We start from the raw sequence: 25,459 nt of genomic DNA on the forward strand, positions 1-25,459 counted from the left end.
ACACACAACATTGCTTATAAATCTTATACCCAACACAGGCGTCACAAACAATGCTTAACACTGTCTCACAGACCACTCCCCATTGCAAATGACAGGGAGGACAGCCTGTCCTTAAACAAGGCCTTCCATGTCAGCTGAGACCCAGGACCAACTGGCTAGACACCAGATGGTCCAAGATACCCCAAATAAACACCTATACAGCCTACTTTCTGTCATCTACTCCCCTTTTTTAACCCAAATCTAATCCTAACCCCCCTCTATTAAGGTGTGTTGACTCTAGGTCAACACACCTTAATAGGTTCGATAGACAGTGCAAGGTGAGAGACACAGGGCAACCCAGATGATTTGGCAGGGAATCATCCTATAAAGTAGATAAGCAAGATGGCTAGCTTAAAAGCAATTACATCAAATGTGAGGGGGATGGGAAACCGTATCAAAAGAAAATGCATTACCTTGTATGTAAACGCCATGAAACCACACCGCCTTCCTACAAGAAGTACACAACCCACCCAAAGGAAGCAAACTCCTGAGCAATCCCTGCTTCAGTCAACAATAGGTAGCACCTGCCTCAGGAAAGGCCCGCGGAGTAGCCATAATACTCAGTAGAGACCTGAACTTCAAAGCCACAACAGTCCTAAAAGACAAAAGAGGCAGATTCATCTTCGCTAAAGGGACACTAGATGGCAAAACTGAACTGACAATCGGCTCCATGTATACCTCAAACTCAAAACAACTAAGAGTTTATCCAGAAAACACTGAACAGGTTCCTCTCCTCCTCTGAAAGGGGAGCAATACTGGGAGGTGACCTCAACCTAAATATGAGAGGCATCTCCCTGAAATACACCCACCATACAACCCCATGGGAAGGAAACCCCAAACAATTAGGGAATCATACAAGTTGCTAAAAATGCTTTTAAAAAGGGTCTCTGTGACAATTGGGGTGAAGAAAACCCGGGAGACACCCGCCACGCATTCTAGTCTGGGCGCAATGACACAGTATCCAGACTAGACGACATTCTGCTCACACAAGGTCTGATCCCCTCAGTGGAATCAACTCACAACTGATAGGTAACATTAAAATCACAGATCATGCCCCAGTATAAGCTACCCTTGAAATAAGAGAAGGGACACAAACCACCCCATCATGGTCCTTCAGTCCCATCCTAACCACAATTAAATTGGCGAGAGTCTCACAAAAACTCTCCAAAACTACTTCAAAGAAAATGATGTAGACAATATAACAACCCCTCTCATTTGGGACGCAATGAAAGTGGTCACCAGAAGAGCTTTCATAAAAGAGAAAACATCCCTTAAAAAACAAACCTCCTCAAAATTTAGCAAAATAGAACAAGACATCACGGCCCTCTCATCGTGCAACAAACAAACAAGAGCTAAAGAATTCCTTACACTTATAGAACAAAAAAGGAGGGAACTAGACTCCCTAGAAATCAACAAAACAATGATCAACTTTCTATACTCTAAACAAAGCTTCTATGAGTATGGAGGGGAAACAGGTGTAGGAAAAAATCACTCAAAACACGAATACATTGCATCACCAAAAAAGATGGAAACATCCCCCCCCAAAAGAAATAACCTCAGAATTTGCAGAATTTTACTCCAACCTATACACCTCCCACAGCCCGCCCAAGGAGAAAATCAGAAAATTCCTAGCAGGGCTGACCATGCCTACCTTAACTGATGAGGAACAGGAATTCATGCTTAGTCCTATCACCCCAAAGGAAATAGAAACAGCCCTCAAAAACCTGAAGCCACACAAAGCCCCAGGCCAAGATTGCTTTACAGCAGAATTCTATAGGAAATTCCCCTACATTGACCTGCCTATTCGATGACTTCATAAAAGGGTGTCCCATTCCTAAAACCTGGACCTTCTCCAAGATAGTCTCCATACCAAAACCACTGAAAGACAGCCTCAAAGTAGAATCATACCGCCCAATCTCATTGATAAACCAAAACTGCAAGATACCGTACATCATTCTTGGCCAACTGTAATTTTTTTCCTACACAGGTTAATAGCCCCAGACCAGACTGGCTTCGTCCCGGTTGCCATATAATAGACCCCAGTGACAATTATGTCCCTAGACATCCTCAAAGCTTTTTTTTTTTTAAGCATCTTTATTGAATTAAAATACAAATATATATACATAGGTAAAGGGACCCCTGACCATTAGGTCCAGTCGGGACCAACTCTGGGGTTGCGGTGCTCATCTCGCTTTATTGGCTGAGGGAGCCGGTGTACAGCTTCCGGGTCATGTGGCCAGCATGACTAAGCCGCTTCCGGCGAACAAGAGCAGCGCACAGAAATGCCATTTATCTTCCCGCCGCAGTGATACCTATTTATCTACTTGCACTTTGGCGTGCTTTCAAACTGCTAGGTTGACAGGAGCAGGGACCGAGCAACTGGAGCTCACCCCGTCGCGGGGATTCAAACCACCGACCTTCTGATCAGCAAGTTCTAGGCTCTGTGGTTTAACACAAAGTGGTTTTCTCTTTTTTAGCTTCTGGAATTTTATGTTGGCTTAGAAAGTATTCTATTTCTTCCCCTACGTCTGTATTTTTTTTTATAAAGCTCTTCATAATATTGAACAAATTTTCGTGTTATTATTTTGGGATCATCTATGCTTCTTCCTTCTATTTTTAGTCTCTTGGTTTGTTTCTCATTTCTTTTTCTTTTGGCAAACTCAAAAGTTGTTTCATTTTAGAGTTTTCAAATTCCATTCAATTTCTTGCTCGATTTTGGACACATAATTCTGATTGTAATAGTTAAATCTCTTTTTAATTTTTTTCATTATTTGGATATTTATTCAATTCTTTTTCTTTTCTTTTTATTTCTTCTAATAAATCATCTTTTCCTTTTCTTTGTAAGGCATTATGCTTTATAAAATACTCTGATAACTGCCTTGCCAGCGTCCCATACTATTGTAGGTTCAGTGTCTTGTTTGTTACTAAATTCAAAAAAATATTTCATAGTTCTTTTTGCACCCTCTAACTTTCATCATTAAGTAAAGATTCATTCAACTTTCATCTTTTTATTCCAGTTCTCCAGTCTGATTTAAGTTTTAATAAAATCAGATTATGATCCGAGATGGTTTCTGGTAGAATTTGTGATTCCTCGACCCTCCTTAGCATATCTGTCGGGACCCATATGGCATCAATCCTGCTTACTGATTCATTTGGCTCTAATCTCTTCCATATTTTTTTTACCAATTTTTATTGTTTTCATTAAACATACACTTATAATACAAATATGTCGCATAATTGCCTTTAGCTCTGCCGAGCTTCTGACTTCTCTACACCCCTTCAGCAAGTACCTTATATTTTCTTACATCGCTTATTCTATTTATTTAACTTTATATTTACCATACGTTGTAAGAGTTATCTCTTATATACACCATATATTTACTCCAGCTTTCTTGAAACATCTGTTCATCCTGGTCTCGAATTCTTCCTGACAATCTGACCAGTTCTGTGTAACTCATCATCTTAACCTGCCATTCTGCAATGGCAATTGCTTCTGTTTTCCAGTTATGGGCCAGCATAATTCTTGCTGCCGCTGTGGCATATCGAAATTTGTTTTGATCTTTAAAAAAAAATCCTTCCCCATCAACCCCAGTAGAAAGGCTTCGGGCTTTTTTGGAAAAGTGTATTTAAAAGTTTTCTTGAGTTCATTGTAAATTAATTCCCAGAAATTTTTCACTTTACCACAGGTCCACCACATGTGGTAAAGATCGCCCTCCGCCTCTCTGCATTTCCAGCAGTTCTTATTTTTCATTCTGTACATCTTTGCCAATTTTACCGGCGTAAGATGCCATAAATTTTACCGGCGTATCTTTTATATACAGTGAAAAGAATTTCCAGAGTAAAAAAAAAATTTTCCCGGCCACTGTTCCTGGTGTTCTGGTCTGCTGGAGGATACTCTGTTTTACGTCCCCTCCCACGACCTCACAAACGTTGTGTTTACTGTTATTACAGTTCACTTGTTTCTCTTAACTTTCACATCTCTTTAGCAGTCAGATAGTTGATATTAGGGATAAAAGGAACTGGAAATTCTACCGCCGCTCTTACCGTTTCGGGTCTGAGGCTTTTTGTCAAGGGGTGTTCATCTCCACGTGTCGGGGGCTCTATGCTCTTAACACCTATTGCTTAAGATGGAGAATATGGAGCACCCTTTCTTCACACAGCTGGATACTTTTGATTCAGGGTCACCCCCTGAATCTTTTCTTTTTAAAAAAAATTTTTTTTTATAAAATTTTCACATTTAACAATAAATAATAAAGAAAAAAACATTCCATTTGAATATATATATATATATATATATATATATATATATAATATTAAAGTTTCAAAAAATTACAAAAATAAAGAGAAGAAAAAGAAAAACAGAAAATACAAAATACAAAAAAATTAGAAACAATTAAAAACAAATCCCTCTTTCCATATCTTGTCTTTCATTTACTTGTTTCCTTGACCTCCTCACACCTCCCTTTTTTGTATTCTAGTTCAATTGGTTATTTCAGCAAATCCTTTCCATCCTTGTTTTTATCTTACTAATTTATTTTAATATAACTTTACATTCTGACCTGTTGACAATCCATTATTACTTAACCCTTTATAGCACTACTGCTAAAACCACATGACTTCATTCTAGCATCCTTCTAACATTCCTTAATTTTACAGTGTTTCTGTAGAGAGTCTTTATATTTCTTCCAGTCTTCTACTGACTCTTCTCCCTGGTCTCGGATTCTGCCAGTCATTTCCGCCAGTTCCATGTAATCCATCACCTTCATCTGCCATTCTTCCTGGGTGCGTAAATCTTGTGTCTTCCAATACTTCGCTATAAGTATTCTTGCTGCTGTTGTTGCATACATAAAAAGAGTTCTATCCTTCTTTGGCACCAATTGGCCGACCATGCCCAGGAGAAAGGCCTCTGGTTTCTTCAGGAAGGTATATTTAAATACCTTTTTCATTTCATTATAGATCATCTCCCAGAAAGCCTTAATCTTTGGGCACGTCCACCAAAGGTGAAAGAATGTACCTTCAGTCTCTTTACATTTCCAACATTTATTATCGGGCAAACAATATATTTTTGCAAGCTTGACTGGTGTCATGTACCACCTGTATATCATTTTCATAATATTCTCTCTTAAGGCATTACATGCCGTGAACTTCATACCTATGGTCCAGGGAACTTCATACCTATGGTCCATAACTGGTCCAGTCAGCCAACATAATGTTGTGTCCAACATCTTGAGCCCATTTAATCATAGCAGATTTCACCGTTTCATCCTGAGTATTCCATTTCAACAGCAAGTTATACATTCTTGACAGAGTCTTAGTTTTGGGATCTAACAGTTCTGTTTCCAATTTTGATTTTTCCACCTGGAAGCCAATTTTCTTGTCCAAATTGTATGCCTCCATTATTTGATAATAATGAAGCCAATCTCACACTTTGTTTTTTAGTTTTCAAAGCTCTGCAATTTTAATTTATCTCCCTCTTGTTCCAAAATTTCCCAATATTTCGGCCATTTGGCCTCCATATTGAGTTTTTTCTGAGCCTTCGCTTCCATCGGTGACAACCACCTTGGGCTTTTATTTTCCAGTAGGTCCTTATATCTTATCCAAACATTAAACAGTGCTTTCCTGACAATATGGTTTTTAAACGCTTTATGTGCTTTGACCTTATCATACCACAAATATGCATGCCACCCAAATACATTATTGAAACCTTCTAAATCCAAAATGTCTGTGTTTTCAAGAAGCAGCCATTATTTCAGCCAGCAAAATGCAGCTGATTCATAATAAAGTTTAAGGTCTCACAGGGCAGATCCACCTCTTTCTTTTGCATCAGTATTTTCAATTTTATTCTGGGCTTCTTGCCCTGCCAGACAAATCTGGAAATATCTCTCTGCCACTTCTTGAAACAATCCATTTTATCCAAAATTTGCAATGATTGAAACAGAAACAACATTCTTGGCAATACATTCATTTTTATAGCAGCAATACGGCCTAGCAAAGAAAGCTTCAAGTTTGACCATATTTCTAAGTCCTTTTTCACTTCTGTCCAGCATTTTTCATAATTATCTTTAAATAAATTCACATTCTTGGCAGTCATATTAACCCCCAGGTATTTTACTTTCTTAACCAATGTTAAACCTGTCTTCTTCTGAAACTTCTCTTTCTCAATCGCTGTTAGATTTTTCTCTAAAACCTTAGTTTTTAACTTATTCAACTTGAATCCTGCAACCTGACCAAATTCTTGAATCAGTTCCAATACTCTTTTGGTACTAGATTCTGGCTCCTGTAATGTCAGTACTAGATCATCTGCAAATGCTTTCAATTTGTACTGTTTGGCTTCGACTTGTATACCTTTGACCAATTGGTCCCTTCTAATCATATTTAGGAGAACCTCCAGGACCGAAATAAAAAGCAATGGGGAAATTGGGCAACCTTGTCGTGTCCCTTTCTCTATCTTAAATTCCTCCGTCACCACATTATTGACAATTAGTTTAGCCTTTTGTTCTGAATATATTGCACCTATACCATTTCCAAAACCTTGACCAACCCCCATCCCCTGGAGATTCTTCTTCATAAAACTCCAAGAAATGTTGTCAAAAGCTTTCTCCGCGTCTACAAATAGCAAAACTGCTTTAGTATTAATATTCACTTGTAATTGTTCTAAGATATTAATTATATTTCTCGTATTGGCAGACAAGTGTCTGCCCAGGAGAAAGCCTGTTTGATCTTTATGTATCTCTTCCGCTAGTACTTTTTAAAATCTTTTGGCCAAAATATCTGCAAAAATTTTGTAATCCACATTAAGCAGAGATATGGGGCGGTAATTCTTAAGTTGTGTCTTCTCAGACTCAATTTTTGGTATAAGTGTAATGTAAGCTTCCTTCCACGACTCTGGTGCTTTTTTCCCTTCCAAAATTCCATTACAAACTTCCTTTGATGGTTGTATTATCCAATCTTTCAAGGATCTATAATAAAAAAGTTAAGCCGTCCGGCCCTGGAGATTTACCCAGTTGCATATTCTGGATGGCACCTTCTACCTCCTGTTCAGTTATTTTATAATTCAGCATTAACTTATTTTCTTGAGAGATTTTTTGTAGTCCATTTTCAAAAATTGATCTATATTGATTTCTTTCTGTGGCCCTTGTGTATATAATTGTTTAAAGTACCTCTGGAAACATTTTCTAATCTCCACTGGATTCTGTATATTCTTTCCTTCCACTTCCAAATTTGTAATAGTATTGAGTTTTTGTCTTTTTTTCATTTGCCAGGCTAGCAATTTCCCACATTTATTAGCCGATTCGAATGTCTTTTGTCTCATCTATTTGATTTTCCACTCTATTTCCTGGTTCATCATTTTCATGTATTGTACTTGATATAACTTTATTTCTCTCAGGATCTCTTGCGACTTTGGTTTCGCTCTCAATTTCTTCTCACCTTTTATTTTCTCCAAAATTTTATCTTTTTTCTCATTTTGACTTCTCTTCTTTATTGCATTCTGTTGTATCAGAAACCCTCTCATAACCGCTTTGCTTGCGTCCCAGATTACTCTTTTTTCAATGGTAGTATTCTCAAGGTTTTTTTGGGCCTTCTTGGTCACTTCTTCGTCTCTAAACAAGGTGTCATTCATCCTCCATCTGAAGGAGCCGATTGGTGTTAGTTTCATCTCCATTTTCACAGCATTGTGGTCGGAGCAAGTTTTAGGACAAATTTCCACTTTTCTAGTCTTTGGAGCCAGTCCTCTAGTTATCCAAATTTGGTCAATTCTTGTCCATGTCATTTTGGCTTCAGAGAAGAAAATTCCCTCTCTACCCAAGGGGTTCTTTGTTCTCCAAATATCAACTAAGTCCAAATTGTCAGTCATTTCAAAAAATGTTTTTGGTAGTCTGCCGTCCTTAGTAATTACCTGTTTCTGTTCCTTGTCCATATTTGTAGATACCACTCCATTCATATCCCCCATCATGATCATATTGTAATCCAAATAGACTTCCGGAGGCGGCGCGAAGGGTAATGGCTGCCCTTTCCTAACTGGGAAGGGAGCTCCGTCCGAGAACGGGTCGCCCGCTACGGCGAAGCGGAGACCCACATCGGAAAACTGCAGGCAGCAGAAGCCTGCAGTCTTGGGACCCGGCGGGCGCCAGGCGCAGCCCCCAAAACGTTGAAGGAACCCCGTAAGGGGCTCCGGATCGCGGAGGAGGCTGCGGCGCTGAGGGTCGTTCCGCAATCGGCGGAGTGAAGCCGCGGAGCCGTTGCCGGTGAGCGCTGACCTTTCTTCTTGTGACTGCTAAAACTGGAAAGGAAGAAATTCGTGAGTAAATGGGACTTATACTTTTAACACCCCGAAAACCCTGAAATTGGCTGAAAGCGGATTGACGATAAACAGGAAGTCCGTCTTCCGCTAACACTGAACTTGAAAGCAAAGAGCAGGAGGAGTGGAGACAAAGAGCCAATTTTCAAACTGACAGATCTGGCACCTATTTAACTATCGCATTGGGTGGATTAAGGACTAAAATTTGCTACTTTTTATTGGACCTATATGGAAACAAAGATACCTCTCTTCTGTCTGGCTTTTGGATACAATTAAAAGAAAGAACCCAGGCGCGGGTTTTGCCTGAGTAAGTGGCTGTCAGCCTGCAAAGCTGGATACTTAGATTCAGAACTTTGAAACATTCTGAGCTTGAACTGGTAACTTTGAAACTTTGGCTGTCTAAGCACTGATGGAAATATTGATGGGTTTTTAAGCCCTAACTCTGCCAAAATTTATATTGTGGAGATCTTTGGACATTGAACTGTACTTATTGATTTGATTTGATTTGATTTGGATATCTCTCTCCCTAAAGACATTATAAGCTCCCCCTAGAGGCATTGGGAATTAAAGCAGTGACTTTAATTTACTTTCTCTTTCCCGGCCTCCTGTTTGAATGTGAACATCTGGGTTGTTGCTTTCTCATGGGAACATTCAAAGTTGACCTTGGCTTATAGATAGCTCTGGAATGAGTGGAACAAGAAAAAAAGGGGGAAGAACAAAACAAGCTACTCTAACGTTATCTGCAGTCTCGCAGCGTAGATCATCTGTGCCTACTTTACCTTCTACTTTACCTCCTGAGGCAGAAGCGGCCTCCCTTCTTCAGTCAGGGGAGGGGGAGACTGAGGAACTGCAATTGGAAGAAATGGCCACAGGAGGAAGTGGCTCTATTTTGGAAAAGATCTTTGAAAAATTGGAGGCTCTGGACAAAAAAGTTGATCAGCAAACAGCAAAAATTGACCAAAACACAGAAAGCCTGAACAGACTAACTGGACAAGTTGCACAGAATGCTCAATCTATTGGAGAACTAAAAGAGGCTGTAGGTGAAAATCGGAAATTGGCTGAGGAGACCAGCCAAAGAGTGGGCCAGCTTGAAAAAGAAGTGAGACCACTCAGCAAACAAGTAGGGGAACATCAGATCTACTTTTCTATGACAGAACTTCGGAACAGGGAGGCCAACTTGAGGATACGTTCATTACCAGAAGTGGAAGAAGGCAACCTAGTCGAATTTTTAACTAAAGAATTTTCCAAGTTTTGGAATTTACAAGAAGAAGATTTTAAAATTGTATCTGCTTTTAGACTTGGAAGGCTTATAAGAAAAGAGAAACCCAGAGATTGCCTGATAATATTGAGATCAAAGGAGGAAAGGGACAAGATTTTGGGCCTGCACTACGGGAAGTCACTGGACATTTTGGACAGAAGAATTGAAATTTACAAAGATATTCCTAAACAGCTATTAGATCTCAGAGCAGAATACCAGGAACTAGCAAAACTGTTAAGGAGCAATTCGATTATCTTCAGGTGGGAGTTCCCTCAAGGAATATCGTTTACTTTTAGAGGGAGAAAGATTAAAATCAGAACATTAGAGGACAGAGACAAATTTTTGGCGGCACACGGAGAGGATCTTCACAAAGGACTTGGACTGCCTTCAGGGCCTGAACCTTCAGGGGGAACAGCATCCTCAGATCCTGAAAACTCGGAAAATAAAGCACTCCCACAGCAAGAATAACCAGATTTTTTCAGGATGTCTCTGCAACTTTTGAGTTGGAATATAAATGGCTGTAACATCCCAGAAAAAAGGAAAAAAATTTTTCACATATTAAGAAAGGAACAATTGGACATTATTTGCCTACAAGAAACACATGTGACTAGGCTCCACAGAAAAGTGCTAATAAACAAGAGACTTGGTCAGGAATTTATATCTTCGGACAATGTCAAAAAAAGAGGTGTGGTGATTTATGCAAAAGAGAGCCTGTCACCTAAATTTCTGTTTAAAGATGAACATGGCAGAATCTTAGCAATAGAAATACAGTTCCAAGGCGAAAAAATTTTGATATTAGGAATTTATGCCCCAAACGAAGGAAAATCGGAATTTTACAAGAAATTGCATGAGACTATGCTGGACTATCTGGACTATGACAACATCATCATGATGGGAGATATGAATGGAGTTGCTTCAACAAACATGGATAAGTCACAGAATCAAAATGTTACTAAAAACGGAAGATTACCAAAGACTTTCTTTGAAATGACAGACAATATGGACTGGATTGACATTTGGAGAGTGAGAAACCCCTTGGGAAGGGAAGGAACATTTTTCTCTGAGGCCCAGATGACATGGACAAGAATCGACCAAATATGGATAACTAGAGGCCTGGCTCCAAAGATCAGAAAGGTGGAAATATGCCCAAGGACATGCTCTGACCACAATGCCCTGAGAATGGATATGATATTGACTTCAACAGGTTCCTTCAGATGGAAGATGAATGATGGCCTGTTTAGAGACCAAGAGATTATCAAGAAGGCCCAAAAAGCACTAAAGGACTATTTTGAGATTAATATGAATACTACAATTGAAAAAAGAACTATCTGGGACGCGAGCAAGGCTGTAATGAGGGGGTTGCTGATACAACAGAATACGATAAAGAAAAGAAAGCAAAACGAAAAGAAAGATAAAATTTTGGAAAGAATTAAGGAATTAGAGAAGAAGTTAAGATCTAATCCAAAATCCCAGCCGATTCTAAGAGAAATCAAACTTCATCAAGCACAATATTCAACATTGATAAACCAGGAAATAGAATGGAAAATTAAGTTAATGAGACAAAAAACTTTTGAATCGGCAGATAAATGTGGAAAACTGCTAGCCTGGCAGTTGAAGAGGCGACAAAAGTTAAATACAGTGACAAATTTAGAGATAGAAGGAAGGAATATCCAGAACCCCGGAGAGATTAGAAAGTGCTTCCAGAGATACTTTAAAAAATTATATACCCAAGGGCCACAAGACGAAACTGAGATTAAACGATTCTTGGCATCAAATGGACTAGCAAAACTCTCAGAAGAAAATAGAACAATTTTAAACGGCAAGATAACACGACAGGAGATTGAGCAGGCCATCCAGAATATGAAACAGGGCAAATCGCCAGGACCTGACGGGCTGACCTCCAAGTATTATAAGACATTGAAAGACTATTTGATACAACCACTAATGGAGGTCAGCAATGAAATCATGGAGGGAAAGAAGGCGCCGGAATCGTGGAAGGAGGCTTTTATCACATTGATACCAAAATCGGAAACTGAAAAGAACCAACTCAAGAACTACCGCCCCATCTCCCTTTTGAATGTGGATTACAAAATATTTGCAGATGTTTTGGCAAGTAGATTCAAGAGGGTTTTAAACAAAGTAATTCATAAGGACCAGGCAGGCTTTCTCCCAGGTAGACATATGTATGCCAACACTAGGAATATTATAGACATATTGGAACTCTTACAAACAAATATAAATACAAGAGCAGTTTTAATCTTCATAGATGCGGAGAAGGCCTTTGACAACATTTCCTGGAAGTTTATGAAGGGGAATTTAAAAGAAATGGGAGTGGGGCGGGGGTTTGAAAATGGGATTGATGCAATATATTCAGAACAGAAAGCAAAATTGATAGTTAACAATGTGGTTACAGAAGAGTTTAAAATTGAGAAAGGGACACGACAAGGCTGCCCGATCTCCCCGTTACTGTTTATTTCAGTCCTGGAAGTGCTCCTGAACATGATTAGAGGGGACCAGCGGGTGGAAGGGATTCAGGTCGGAATGAAACAATACAAGCTTAAAGCCTTTGCAGATGATCTAGTTTTAACACTACAGGAGCCAGAATCTAGTACGAAAAGAGTTTTACAACTGATTCATGACTTTGGTCGAGTGGCTGGATTTAAACTAAACAAGCAAAAAACTAAGGTGTTGGGGAAAAACCTGACGGACACTGAGTCGGAACGGTTTCAGAGAGAGACAGAGTTGACTGTGGTTAAGAAAGTGAAATACCTAGGGGTAAATATTACAGCTAAAAATTTGAGTCTGTTTAAAGACAATTATGAAAAATGTTGGTCTGAAATTAAGAGGGACTTGGATAGCTGGTCAAAACTAAAACTTTCCTTGTTAGGACGAATAGCTGCCATCAAGATGAATGTATTGCCAAAAATGTTGTTTTTATTTCAGACACTGCAGATTGTTGACAAAACGGAGTGCTTCCGGAAGTGGCAAAAAGATATCTCCAAATTTGTCTGGCAGGGCAAAAAGCCCAGAATTAAGTATAAGATATTAACAGACGCAAAAGAAAGAGGGGGCTTTGCCCTGCCAGACTTAAAACTGTACTATGAAGCCGCAGCTTTCTGCTGGCTAAAAGATTGGCTACTTCTTGAGGACACGGACGTGTTAGATTTGGAAGGTTTTAACAACGCATTTGGGTGGCATGCATACCTATGGTACGACAAGGCTAAGATTTATAAGGTTTTCAAGAACCATATTGTCAGAAAAGCAATATTTAATGTTTGGACTAAATACAAAGACTTACTAGAGAACAAAACACCGAGGTGGCTGTCCCCTCTGGAGGCTAAGGCCTTAAAAAGACCCAATATGGAGGCCAGATGGCCGAAATATTGGGAAATAATAGAAAAAGATGGAAATAATTGGAAACTGCAGAGTTTGGAAAAAATGAAAGGTAAAGTGCGAGACTGGCTACATTATGCTCAGATTCAAGAAATTTTCAAGAATGATAAAAAGTTAGGATTCCAGGTGGAGAAATCGAAATTGGAAACAGAACTGTTAGAACCTAAGACGAAGGTATTGTCAAAAATGTATAACTTGCTGCTGAAATGGAATACACAAGACGAAACGGTGAAATCGGCTATGATAAAGTGGGCACAGGATGTTGGGCATAATATTATGTTTGAGGACTGGGAAAGGTTGTGGACCACCGGGCTGAACTTCACTGCATGTAATGCACTGAAGGAAAATGTAATGAAAATGATATATAGGTGGTACATGACCCCAGTGAAACTGGCCAAAATATACCATTCGTCTGAGAATAAATGTTGGAAATGTAAGGAAAATGAAGGAACATTCTTTCACCTCTGGTGGACTTGCCCTAAAGTGAAGGCCTTTTGGGAAATGATATACAATGAGTTAAAAAAGGTGTTTAAGTATACCTTTATCAAGAAACCAGAGGCCTTCCTTCTGGGTATGGTCGGCCAGTATGTGTTAAAGAAAGATAGAACATTTTTCATGTATGCTACAACGGCGGCAAGGATACTCATCGCTAAGAATTGGAAAACCCAAGATCTACCCACGCTGGAAGAATGGCAGATGCAGCTGATGGACTATATGCAACTAGCCGAGATGACAGGCAGAATCCGCGACCAGGGAGAAGAAAGGAGTGAAGAAGACTGGAAGAAATTTAAGATTTACTTACAAAAGCATTGTAATTTGGTTGAATGCTAACAAGGTTGCCAGATCAAAGATAATTGTCTATCACTAAATCATATTTTATAAGTTATATTTTGAGTTCAAACAAAATTATTGAGTTTGTGAACATTTAATAATTTGTTTTGAAAAATTTTATTTTTAAATGTGCAAGTGGAAGCGGGAGGCGTGAGGGAGTCTATGACAGAATGAAAAGATGTTAACAAAGGTATCATTTGTTAAATATGTATTATTATGGAAAACTTAATAAAAAATATTTATAAAAAAAAAACATATTGTAATCCAAATAGTCCAACAAAGTCTCATGCAACTTTAAAAAAAAATCTTATTTTCCCTCATTCGGTGCATAAACGCCTACTATCAAGAATTTCTCTCCTTGTAGTTGAATTTCAATTGCCACAAATCTTCCTTGATCATCTTTAAATATAAATTTCGGTGATAGGCTCTCCTTTGCATAAATTACTACTGCTCTTTTTTTAACTTTGTCTGATGAAATAAACTCTTGGCCCAATCTTTTATTAATCAATACTTTCCTGTGGAGCCTTATCACATGTGTTTCCTGTAGGCAAATCAAGTCCAATTGTTCCTTTTTTAGTAAATGAAAGACTCTTTTCCTTTTTTGAGGCGAATTCAAACCATTAGTATTCCAGCTCAGTAGTTGCAGGGCCATGATGTAGTTATTCTGATTTTCCTCCAACTGCACCAAGTGCTTGCTCTTGTTCTGTCGGTGGTATTACTGTTACTTTCTCTGGACAGTCCAATCCAAAGGGTAATCTTGCTATGTCTAGTATTCCTCTTTTTGGTGATCCTCTGTCCAATGCTCTTTGTTCTAGACCTCTATCAAATGGTTCTCTGTCCAGTGCTCTTGGCTCTTCTCCAGATTCTTTCTGTAAGTCTTCTCCGTAATCTTTCAGAAAATTTTCTTTGTCGTCCACTGATCTTATTTTTATCTTTCTTCCTTTAAAGCTAAAAGATAGGCCTTGGGGAAATTCCCACCTGAAGATAAGTCTATTCCTTCTCAACAGGGCAACCAAATCTCCGTAATTGGACCTAAGGTCCAAAAGATGTTTTGGAATATCTTTAAATATTTCCACTCTTGACTGATGTATTTCCAAAGTCTTCTGGAAGCGCAGACCCAAAATTTTATCTCTCTCCTCTTTTGTTCGGAGGGTAATCAAACTGTCTCTCACCCTGTTCTTCTCCCCCCCTCTTCCAAGTCTAAAAGCACTCACAATCTTAAATCCTTCTTTTTCCAAATCCAATTCCCAAAAGTCTGCAAATTCCTGCATAAGAAAATCTGTCAGATTGTCCTTCTCTACCTCAGGCACAGCTCTGATCCTCAAGTTTGTTTGTTTCTCCTTAAGTTCAATCATAGAAAGCGTCAACCTATGGTCCTCAAGTTGCCTCTGTATACCTGGAATCTTCTCCTCTACGGCAGCTGCTTTTTCCTTAGCTTCTTCAGCTGTCTGTCGAGTCAGGGTAGATTCCTGTAGCAGTTTCTCAATAGTTTCTGTGTTGGTATTTACCTTTTGTCCCAAATTATTAATACTTACAGTGTTTTGATCAATTTTAGTTGATGCTTCAACCACCTGTTTATTTAGTTTTTCCAATGATTCATTTATCTTGCCTAATGCAACTGTTAAAGCTTCTTCAGATGACATACCTCTTGACTTAGATTGTGTGGATGCAGCCGCAGATGAGGCAGAAGGGCCAGATGTTGATGGTCTTCGCTGCCAAGATTTCCCAGACCTCGTTGTTTTGTCTTGAAAGGAGTCTACTTTTTCTTTTACATTTGCCATAACACTTCAATTGAATGCCCAAGGTCAATCCCACGGCCACAGTTTGTTTTGAAGTGGAAAATTCCCCTGGCCCAATTGTTGACAGTTTTCAGAAACTTTCCTCTAGGGGGACACAGTATCAGTCTATACTTGTTATATTACAAAGTAGCACTTTTTAAACCGCCACTTCAAGCAGAAAAAAAGGATAAAAGTCAGTTTCAATTTCAGTTACTTTTCAGTTACTTCACTTTCTTTCTAAGATCAGGAGGAGACAACCAAAAACAATGTATCTCCCTTGCAGAGCTAGTTGTCAAAAGATACTCTATTCACAAGCAGTGCGCTTCCAAATACGGCAGTCTTATTGTCCATTGGCAGCCCGTTCCCAGGTTTTGAGCAGTAGATCTTTATTTCCTTCCCTCTCTCTTGCAGGCATATATAGTTCAAGCCTCTCCCCCCTCTTCTCCTGCATCCAAGGGGGGAATCACTTATTTAGGTGTTGGGATTTTAGTCCTTTCCGATCATGCCTTCCCGCTTCGGTGCCAAATTAAATCTTTTTTCCTTGCCTTTTCCAATTTATCCTACTCATGGGTAGTTGCTTTTGAGATCGAATTGTCTCAGGAAGAAGTCAGCGCTCTCCAATAATGGCTGTTCAGCTTCGCTCTGTGGAAGTAGCAGTTGACTCTCAGCACCGCACCACTCGCCCCGCTTCGCTCCGGAGCCTGTAGTCGGGTTTCCTTGCAAATTGGGGGGGCGCAAAGGGTGCCCGCCAAGTCCCACGTTCACAAGCTTCACCCCACCTGTGATTTTAGAAGGGTCTCTGCTTCGCCGTAGCGGTTTGACCCGATTTCTGCGGAGCGGGTCCCTCAGAATCAGAGGGAGTCCGCCATTACCGATGGCGCTAAACCCGGAAGTCTCCCATTCCATTTGAATTATACATCCAAATCTAATCTTTCCACTTTCAGACTTCCTTCAGTCTATCTGGAAATTTTCATGTTTTCCCAATTATTCACATTTCTTACACCTATATTGTTTTGTTTTTTAAAGCAAATTAATCTTAACAATTATTATAAAACAATATTTCTTTCCATTATATTATCCCAGAGCTTCTTGAAAACCTACAAACGTTAATTGACCTTCACATATATTCTTAATATACTCTAAATTTATCCCAGTCCTCGGTAAATCTCTGGTCTCGCCGGTTCTGAATTCTGCCCGTTAGCTTGTCTAATTCTGCGTATTCCATCAACTTCATTCTCCATTCTTCTTTCGTTGGGATTTCTTCCTGTTTCCATTTTTGTGCCACCAAAATTCTTGCCGCTGTTACTGCATGTAAAAACAACTTCTCATCCTTCTTTTTTATGTCATTTCCTAGTATTCCTAACAGAAAAGTTTCTGGTTTTTTAACAAAGGTATATTTCAACATTTTTTTCAGTTCATTATAAATCATTTCCCAGAAACCTTTCATTTTTTTTACATTCCCACCACATATGATAGAATGTTCCTTCTTTCTCCTGACATTTCCAACATTTATTACTCATTTTATACATCTTTCCACGTTTTACTGGTGTAACATACCATCTATATAACGTTTTCATAACATTTTCTTTTATTGTAGTACATGCAGTAAATTTCATTCCTTCTTTTCACAATCTTATCCAATCATCAAATTGAATATTATAACCAAAGTCTTTGGCCCACTGAATCATTGCAGCTTTAACCTCTTCATCCTTAGTATGCCACTCAAGTAGTAATTTATACATTTTTGATAAAATTTTAACATCATTATTCACAATTTATTTTTGAAATCTAGATTTTTCATCTTGAAAGCCTCTTTCCAGCATCTCTTTTTTTAAACATCGCATTCAGTTGGAAGTAGTGTAACCAATCAAACACATATTCTTTAACTTCATCATAGTTCTGAATTTTCCAACTTTATCCATTCTTTCACCCAGCAAAGACATGCAGCCTCAAAATATAACTTTAGGGGTGGCAGGGCAAAGCCTCCTCTATCTTTTGCATCCGTTAAAATCTTATATTTTATTCTAGGCTTCTTGCCCTGCCAGACATATCTTGATAATGCTCTTTGCCATTCTTTAAATATTGTAACACCTTTAATTAATGGTATTGATTGAAATAAAAACATTTTTGGTAACACATTCATTTTTACCCCCTGAATCTTTTCTGGGGGCGCGTAGCCTCTGCGTTACCCCCTCCCCAATAAAACCCTTCTAACAGCTGCTTCTTGGAGCCTCTGTGAAGCACACCTATCCCAGAGGCAGTAAAAACCGGAAGTCAAAGCTTTTGATTGCTTAGCGTGGAAATACCTATTAGCAGTACTAACTAACATGGAATTTGGTTCCAACTTCTTACAAACCCTCTGAGGCTATGTGCTTCAACATACACCCCATACCAAAAAAGAATTCGCCAACATCACCAAGATAAAACTTTGCTGCACCAAGTTCAGATACCTAGGGGTACAAATAACCAGAAACCTCAACAAATTATACCTCCACAACTACAAACCCTTATGGTGACAAATCAATAAATCAATAAAGTTTAAAGCATGGAAAGAAGTAGGTAAGCTGTCCCCAACCCTATCCCCACTAATTCCCCTGGCACATCACCCATTATTCCTCCATGTAGCACAAAACTTCCAGATTAAAACCAGGCAAACCAAAGGCTTAGACACCTAACAGACTTCTACAAAAATAACAAACCATATTTACATAAGAAATACAAGACAAACTAGGGGTCACCCAAATGCCCTGGCTAACACACCACCAATTGCATGCCCTCTTAATCCAGTAGTAAAATCAGCAGCAACTAGGCCCTTGGCAACCTTTGAAAACCTCCTCCTAACAACAAAGGGACACGGCAAAGGGATGGTGTCCGCAATATACAAAATACTACTCCAGAATCCCACAAACCCCCTAAACATAATAAAAAAACTGGGAGGATGACATAGGCTATGAGATTAACCCCACCCAATGAACCAGAATGTGGTCTAAACCTCCCTTTAAATCCATATCAGTGAAAAGAATTCACTCTGAAACTCACAGGTGGTACTTAACACCATGAAAATTAAGGCTAATACACCCAGGAACCTCACCAAAATGCTGGAGAGGATGTACCTCCACAGACACACCTCCACATGTGGTGGGAATATCCTAAGATCCAACTCTTCTGGACATCAATCATACAAGAAATATGCAAAATAACTAAGCAAGTATTAGAAGTCACCCCAGAACTGGCTCTACTGAACATCTTCCAAGACAATAACCCCCACTCACAACACAAAGAGCTCATAACCCACCTACGCTCAGCAGCCAGAAGCATCATAGCCAGACACTGGAGAGACCTGTCATTTGTAGAGGGATCTTGTAATTTTCTATTGCCCTGGTTGTGTTCTACCCTATATGTGTTGTAAGCTCACAGGGCTGCTTTGCTTTCATAGGTGATTGCTGACTCAAAGCGATGTAATAAATCCTGGGTTGCAAATGAGAGTGAGAGGACACAGATGCTATTGTAAAGGGATTTTATTTTTATGGTATTTGTAGCTTTATTTGTTGTGGCTCAAAAGTTATTTAGTCCCATAAATCTTTCTAAATCTCTCAAACACCTGAAATCCAGGAAAGAATTACTGTATTTTCCATCTATAAGACGATCCCATGTATAAGATGCCCCTTATTTTGGGAGACTCATATTTAAGAAAATGGGGGGAGATGGCCCTGTGTGTAAGATGCCCCCTAATTTTGACATCATTTTTTAGGTGGGAAACCCCTAGTTTTATACATGGAAAAATACGGTATCTCTCTGATGGGCACAATAATGATGTGCTCAAGGTCATACAGCTGTTGATTTCAAATCTTGGAATACATCAGTAGAGACTTGGAACCTAGGCTTACCTGATTAAAATATAAAAAAAGATTCATTTAGGAGTGATAATTTTGCCTCCTAGTAAGATGAAGGAGTCTGAGGTATGTTGTGGTTCTCCATTAAGGTTCAGGAAAAATGTCACATGGTAATCTGTCAACATTCATTCTGTAGGGTAGCCATGCCACCTTACAAGGGAGGAACTGTAGCTTGGTGAACTAGGCCTGAGTTTAGGTTTTTAGCATGCCTTAATCCAGAACCAAGGGGCCAAATTGGTTCCGTATTTATATTGACGTGGGCATTAGCAAAGTTCATACTTTGGATAGCTTTGAAGTTGTGTGAGTGTACTATAGAAATGATGGATCTGAGAAATAACCAGATAAAATGGGAGATATATATGCTTATGTATATAACATGCTGGTGTTTAGTTTTAAAAAGATGCTATCTTCCTCTTATTATTATTGCTGGTGCCAAGCTAGGGTGGGAATATCTGTGTGAAAATGCTGCTGATTTATTTCATCTATTTTCTCTGCAGAGATAATTGACACCCCACTTTTCATGATATGCTGGAATGATAGTCACCCACTGAAGAGCCTGGCGTTGGGAGATTCCTGTAGCACTTGCACTTCAGGGGTAGCAATGGAGTATGAGAGGAGGTAAAATATTTCTCTAACTATTTCTGGCTTCTAAGATGGAGTAAGGCAAACCACTTTTGCCTGGTGGAGTGACTCAAAGTAACCACATTAGCCCAATGACCAGTTCCCCACCTTTTGCCACTAAGCATGTAAACAGTTGGATGAGTTCAGCACTAATTCTGAGCTCTGCTTTGCTGTGTTGAAAAGTGGGTGTAAGCCTAAATTAAGAGTGGTATCATTTTAACCACTGCTGTGCTCAGCATCCCTGTTAGCAGGTTGCACAGCACTGCAATAAAATGGCTGGGATGTCACTTCCTCTTGTGCAGACCTCACGGTACCATGAAGTCTTGCTCAGGAGTGCTGTGGTGTAACATAGGGAGAAAGGTTTTTAGTTTGGAAGTTCATATGAATAATCTTAATTCCCATTTCCTGACTGTTCTTCATCCTCCGTGCAAGGCAATGGCTTTAGAATGCATCCTACCGCCACAGAAAGCAGGTAAAGGATGGGTTTGGCAATGATGTGAGGCCTTTGGATGGCAAGCCAGCCCTGCATTATCACAACTGAGGAATCCTGTTTTTTGCACAGGATCCTATTTTGAGAAACATTATTAATAAAGTGCAGAAGGGGTGGAGGGGGCAATTATTTAATAAAACAACTATCTGACTTTTAGAAGACATTTGAAGGCAGTCCTTTTTAGGGATGTTTTTAATGTTTGATGTTTTATTCTGTTTAATATTCTGTTGGTAGCTGCCTAGAGTGGCTGGGGAAACCCAGCCAGATGGGCAAGGTATAAATAATAAGTTGTTGTTGTTGATTTCCACTATACTCTGTCATTAGACTCAGTTGTAAGTGGGTAGGCAAATGGGAGCCATGGGAGCGAGAGGGAAACACATCATGGCCTCTGTTGCATGGCTCCTACATACGAACAGACAGATTTTATATATGCATATAGCTTTAATTCTATGAATGTTTAATTGTTTTTTATGTTTCTTTGTATGAATGTTTGTAAGGTGCCTTGAGTCTCATCAGGGAAAAAGGCGGGTTATAAATATAGAATCATAGAATCATAGAGTTGGAAGAGACCACAAGGGCCATCGAGTCCAACCCCCTGCCAAGCAGGAAACACCATCAGAGCACTCCTGACATATGGTTGTCAAGCCTCTGCTTAAAGACCTACAAAGAAGGAGACTCCACCACACTCCTTGGCAGCAAATTCCACTGTCGAACAGCTCTTACTGTCAGGAAGTTCTTCCTAATGTTTAGGTGGAATCTTCTTTCTTGTAGTTTGGATCCATTGCTCCATGTCCGCTTCTCTGGAGCAGCAGAAAACAACCTTTCTCCCTCCTCTATGTTACATCCTTTTATATATTTGAACATGGCTATCATATCACCCCTTAACCTCCTCTTCTCCAGGCTAAACATGCCCAGCTCCCTTAACCGTTCCTCATAAGGCATCGTTTCCAGGCCTTTGACCATTTTGGTTGCCCTCCTCTGGACACGTTCCAGTTTGTCAGTGTCCTTCTTGAACTGTGGTGCCCAGAACTGGACACAGTGCTCCAGGTGAGGTCCGACCAGAGCAGAATACAGTGGCACTATTACTTCCCTTGATCTAGATGCTATACTCCTATTGATGCAGCCCAGAATTGCATTGGCTTTTTTAGCTGCCGCATCACACTGTTGGCCCATGTCAAGTTTGTGGTCAACCAAGACTCCTAGATCCTTTTCACATGTACTGCTCTCAAGCCAGGTGTCCCCCATCTTGTATTTGTGCCTCTCATTTGTTTTGCCCAAGTGCAATACTTTACATTTCTCCCTGTTAAAATTCATCTTGTTTGTTTTGGCCCAGTTCTCTAATCTGTCAAGGTCGTTTTGAAGTGTGATCCTGTCCTCTGGGGTGTTAGCCACCCCTCCCAGTTTGGTGTCATCTGCAAATTTGATCAGGATGCCCTTGAGTCCATCATCCAAGTCGTTGATAAAGATGTTGAATAAGACCGGGCCCAAGACAGAAACCTGTGGCACCCCACTAGTCACTCTTCTCCAGGATGAAGAGGAACCATTGATGAGCACCCTTTGGGTTCGGTCAGTCAGCCAGTTACAAATCCACTGAGTAGTAGCATAGTCAAGACTGCATTTTACCAGCTTCTTTACAAGAATATCATGGGGCACCTTGTCAAATGCCTTGCTGAAATCAAGGTAGGCTACATCCACTGTGTTCCCTTCATCTACCAGGGTTGTAATTCTGTCAAAAAACGAGATCAGGTTCGTCTGACATGACTTATTTTTCAGAAATCCATGCTGACTATTGGTGATCACAGCATTCCTTTCTAGGTGCTCACAGACTGTTTGCTTAATGATCTGCTCCAGAATCTTCCCTGGTATTGATGTCAGACTGACTGGGCGGTAATTATTTGGGTCCTCTCTTTTCCCCTTTTTGAAAATAGGGACAACATTTGCCCTCCTCCAGTCTGCCGGGACTTCGCCTGTTCTCCAGGAATTCTCCAAGATGACTGTCAGTTCTTTTAATACTCTTGGATGAAGTTCATCTGGCCCTGGAGACTTGAATACATCTAAACTAGCCAAGTATTCTTGTACTATCTCCTTAGTTATTCTGGGCTGTTTCCTCTGCTGAATCATTTGCTCCAAATTCTTCAGGTCGGGCATTGTTTTCTTTATCGGAGAAGACTGAGGCAAAGAAGGCATTGAGGAGTTCAGCCCTTTCTGTGTCCCCTGTTTGCATTTCACCATCTTCTCCTCTGAGTCACCCCACTGTTTCTTTGTTCTTCCTTTTGCTACGAACATACCCATAAAAGCCTTTTTTGTTGCTTTTAACCTCTCTAGCAAGCCTAAGTTCATTCTGTGCTTTAGCTTTTCTGACTTTGTGTCTACACGTGCTGGCTATTTGTTTGAATTCCTCTTTGGTGGTTTCCCCCTTTTCCATTTTTTTGTACACATCCTTTTTTAATCTTAACTCAGTTAAAAGTTCTTTAGATAGCCACCCTGGCTTCTTTAGGCACCTTCCATGTTTCCGTTTCATTGATATTGCCTGAAGTTGTGCTTTTACTTTCTCCCTCTTAACAAACTCCCAGCCATCATGAACTCCCTTTCCTTTTAGTATTACTGTCCATGGGATCTCACCCAGCACTTCCCTAAGTTTTATGAAGTCGGCTTTCTTAAAGTCAAGAAATTGAGTCCTAGTATGCTTGGCTGCTCCTTTCCGCTGTATAGTAAACTTCAGAAGAGCATGATCACTCGCGCCTAATGGTCCTTCCACTTCTACCCCACTAACCAGGTCATCAACATTGGTTAGGACCAGATCTAAAATGGCTGTTCCTCTTGTTGCTTCTCCCACTTTCTGGACAATGAAGTTGTCTGCAAGGCCGGTGAGGAATCTGTTTGACCTTATGCTCTTGGCTGAGTTTGACATCCAACAAATATCCGGGTAATTGAAGTCCCCCATTACTACTATCTCCCTTCTTTTTGCATGCTTGGCCATCTGTTCCAGGAAGGCATCATCTATGTCCTCCGTTTGGCTTGGGGATCTATAGTAAACTCCCACAATGAGGTCCCTGTTATTCTTCTCTCCCTTAATTTTTTTTTAATAGATATTTATTAAAGTTTCAAAAATTATATCAAAACAAAACAACAATACAAACAAACAAACACAAACAAAAAACAAGTATAATTTCATTCCCTTATTTTCTTATACCTTACTTCCCCGACTTCCTCATACCTCCCCTTTCTGTATTCCAATTTCTAATTATTAATTCAGCAAATCCTCTCCCTTATTTTCCATTACAGCTGGGAACCACATAATTTCTAAACCAACATCATTCTAGCATTCATTAATTTTGCAATATTTCCTAAGATAGTCCTTAAATTTCTTCCAATCTTCTTCCGCTGTCTCTCTTCCCTGGTCTCGGATTCTGTCAGTCATTTCTGCCAGTCCCATATAGTCTATCACCTTCATCTGCCATTCTTCCAAGGTGGGTAGATCTTGTGTCTTCCAATACTTTGTGATGAGTATTCTTGCAGCTGTTGTAGCATACATAAAGAATGTTCTATCCTTCTTTGGCACCAACTGGCCGACCATACCCAGGAGAAAGGCCTCTGGTTTCTTCAGGAAGGTATATTTAAATACCTTTTTCATTTCATTATATATCATTTCCCAGAAAACCTTAATCTTTGGGCATGTCCACCAAAGGTGAAAGAATGTACCTTCAGTCTCTTTACATTTCCAACATTTATTATCAGATAAGTGGTAATTTTTTGCAAGCTTGACTGGGGTCATGTACCACCTATAAATCATTTTCATAATATTCTCTCTTAGGGCATTACATGCCGTAAATTTCATACCGGTGGTCCACAACTTTTTCCAGTCAGCAAACATAATATTATGACCAATATCTTGTGCCCACTTAATCATGGCTGATTTCACCGTTTCATCCTGCGTATTCCATTTCAACAGCAAGTTATACATTTTTGACAAATTCTTAGTATTGGGTTCTAATAATTCTGTTTCCAATTTTGATTTTTCCACCTGGAAGCCAATTTTCCTGTCCAACTTGTAAACCTCCATTATTTGATAATAATGAAGCCAGTCTCGCACTTTATCTTTTAATTTCTCAAAACTCTGCAATTTCAGTTTGTCCCCTTCTTGTTCCAAAATTTCCCAATATTTCGGCCATTTGGACTCCATATTGAGCCTTTTCACAGCCTTTGCCTCCATTGGCGACAGCCACCTTGGGGTTTTGTTTTCCAGCAAGTCTTTATATTTAATCCAGACATTATATAATGCTTTCCTGACAATATGATTTTTAAAAGCTTTATGAGCTTTAACCTTGTCATACCACAAATATGCATGCCACCCAAAAATATTGTTAAAACCTTCTAAGTCCAAAATGTCTGTGTTCTCAAGAAGCAGCCAGTCCTTCAACCAGCAGAAAGCTGCTGATTCATAGTAAAGTTTAAAGTCTGGCAGGGCAAATCCCCCCCTTTCCTTTGCATCAGTTAAAATCTTAAATTTTATTCTGGGTTTCTTGCCCTGCCAGACAAATTTAGAAATATCTTTCTGCCACTTCTTGAAACAGTCCATCTTGTCCACAATTTGCAATGTTTGGAACAAAAACAACATTCTAGGCAATACATTCATCTTTATAACCGCAATTCGACCAGACAAGGAAAGCTTCAAATTTGACCAGATTTCTAGATCTTTTTTCATTTCTGTCCAACATTTCTCATAGTTATCTTTAAATAAATTCACATTTTTTGCTGTCATATTTATCCCCAAATATTTCACTTTCTTAACCACAGTTAAACCTGTCTCATTCTGAAACCTCTCTTTTTCAGTAACTGTTAAGTTTTTCTCTAATA

At 39.5% G+C, this 25,459-nt stretch overlaps 1 protein-coding gene across 4 annotated transcripts in view; it reads left to right on the plus strand.

Annotated features, from left to right (window-relative positions):
* RBM10 (RNA binding motif protein 10) overlaps nt 1-25,459 on the plus strand; it is a 69,204-nt gene that overhangs the window by 9,214 nt on the left and 34,531 nt on the right. For all 4 annotated transcript variants that reach the window (XM_083718624.1, XM_083718621.1, XM_083718622.1 and 1 more), the window contains exon 2: nt 19,989-20,109. In XM_083718624.1, coding sequence (XP_083574750.1) covers nt 20,012-20,109 — 98 coding nt within the window. In that variant the 5' untranslated portion in view covers nt 19,989-20,011. The remainder of the gene's footprint in view (nt 1-19,988; nt 20,110-25,459) is intronic.

The sequence above is a fragment of the Podarcis gaigeae genome, assembly GCF_964106915.1.
Source record: "Podarcis gaigeae genome assembly, chromosome: 17".
Lineage (NCBI taxonomy): Eukaryota > Metazoa > Chordata > Lepidosauria > Squamata > Lacertidae > Podarcis > Podarcis gaigeae.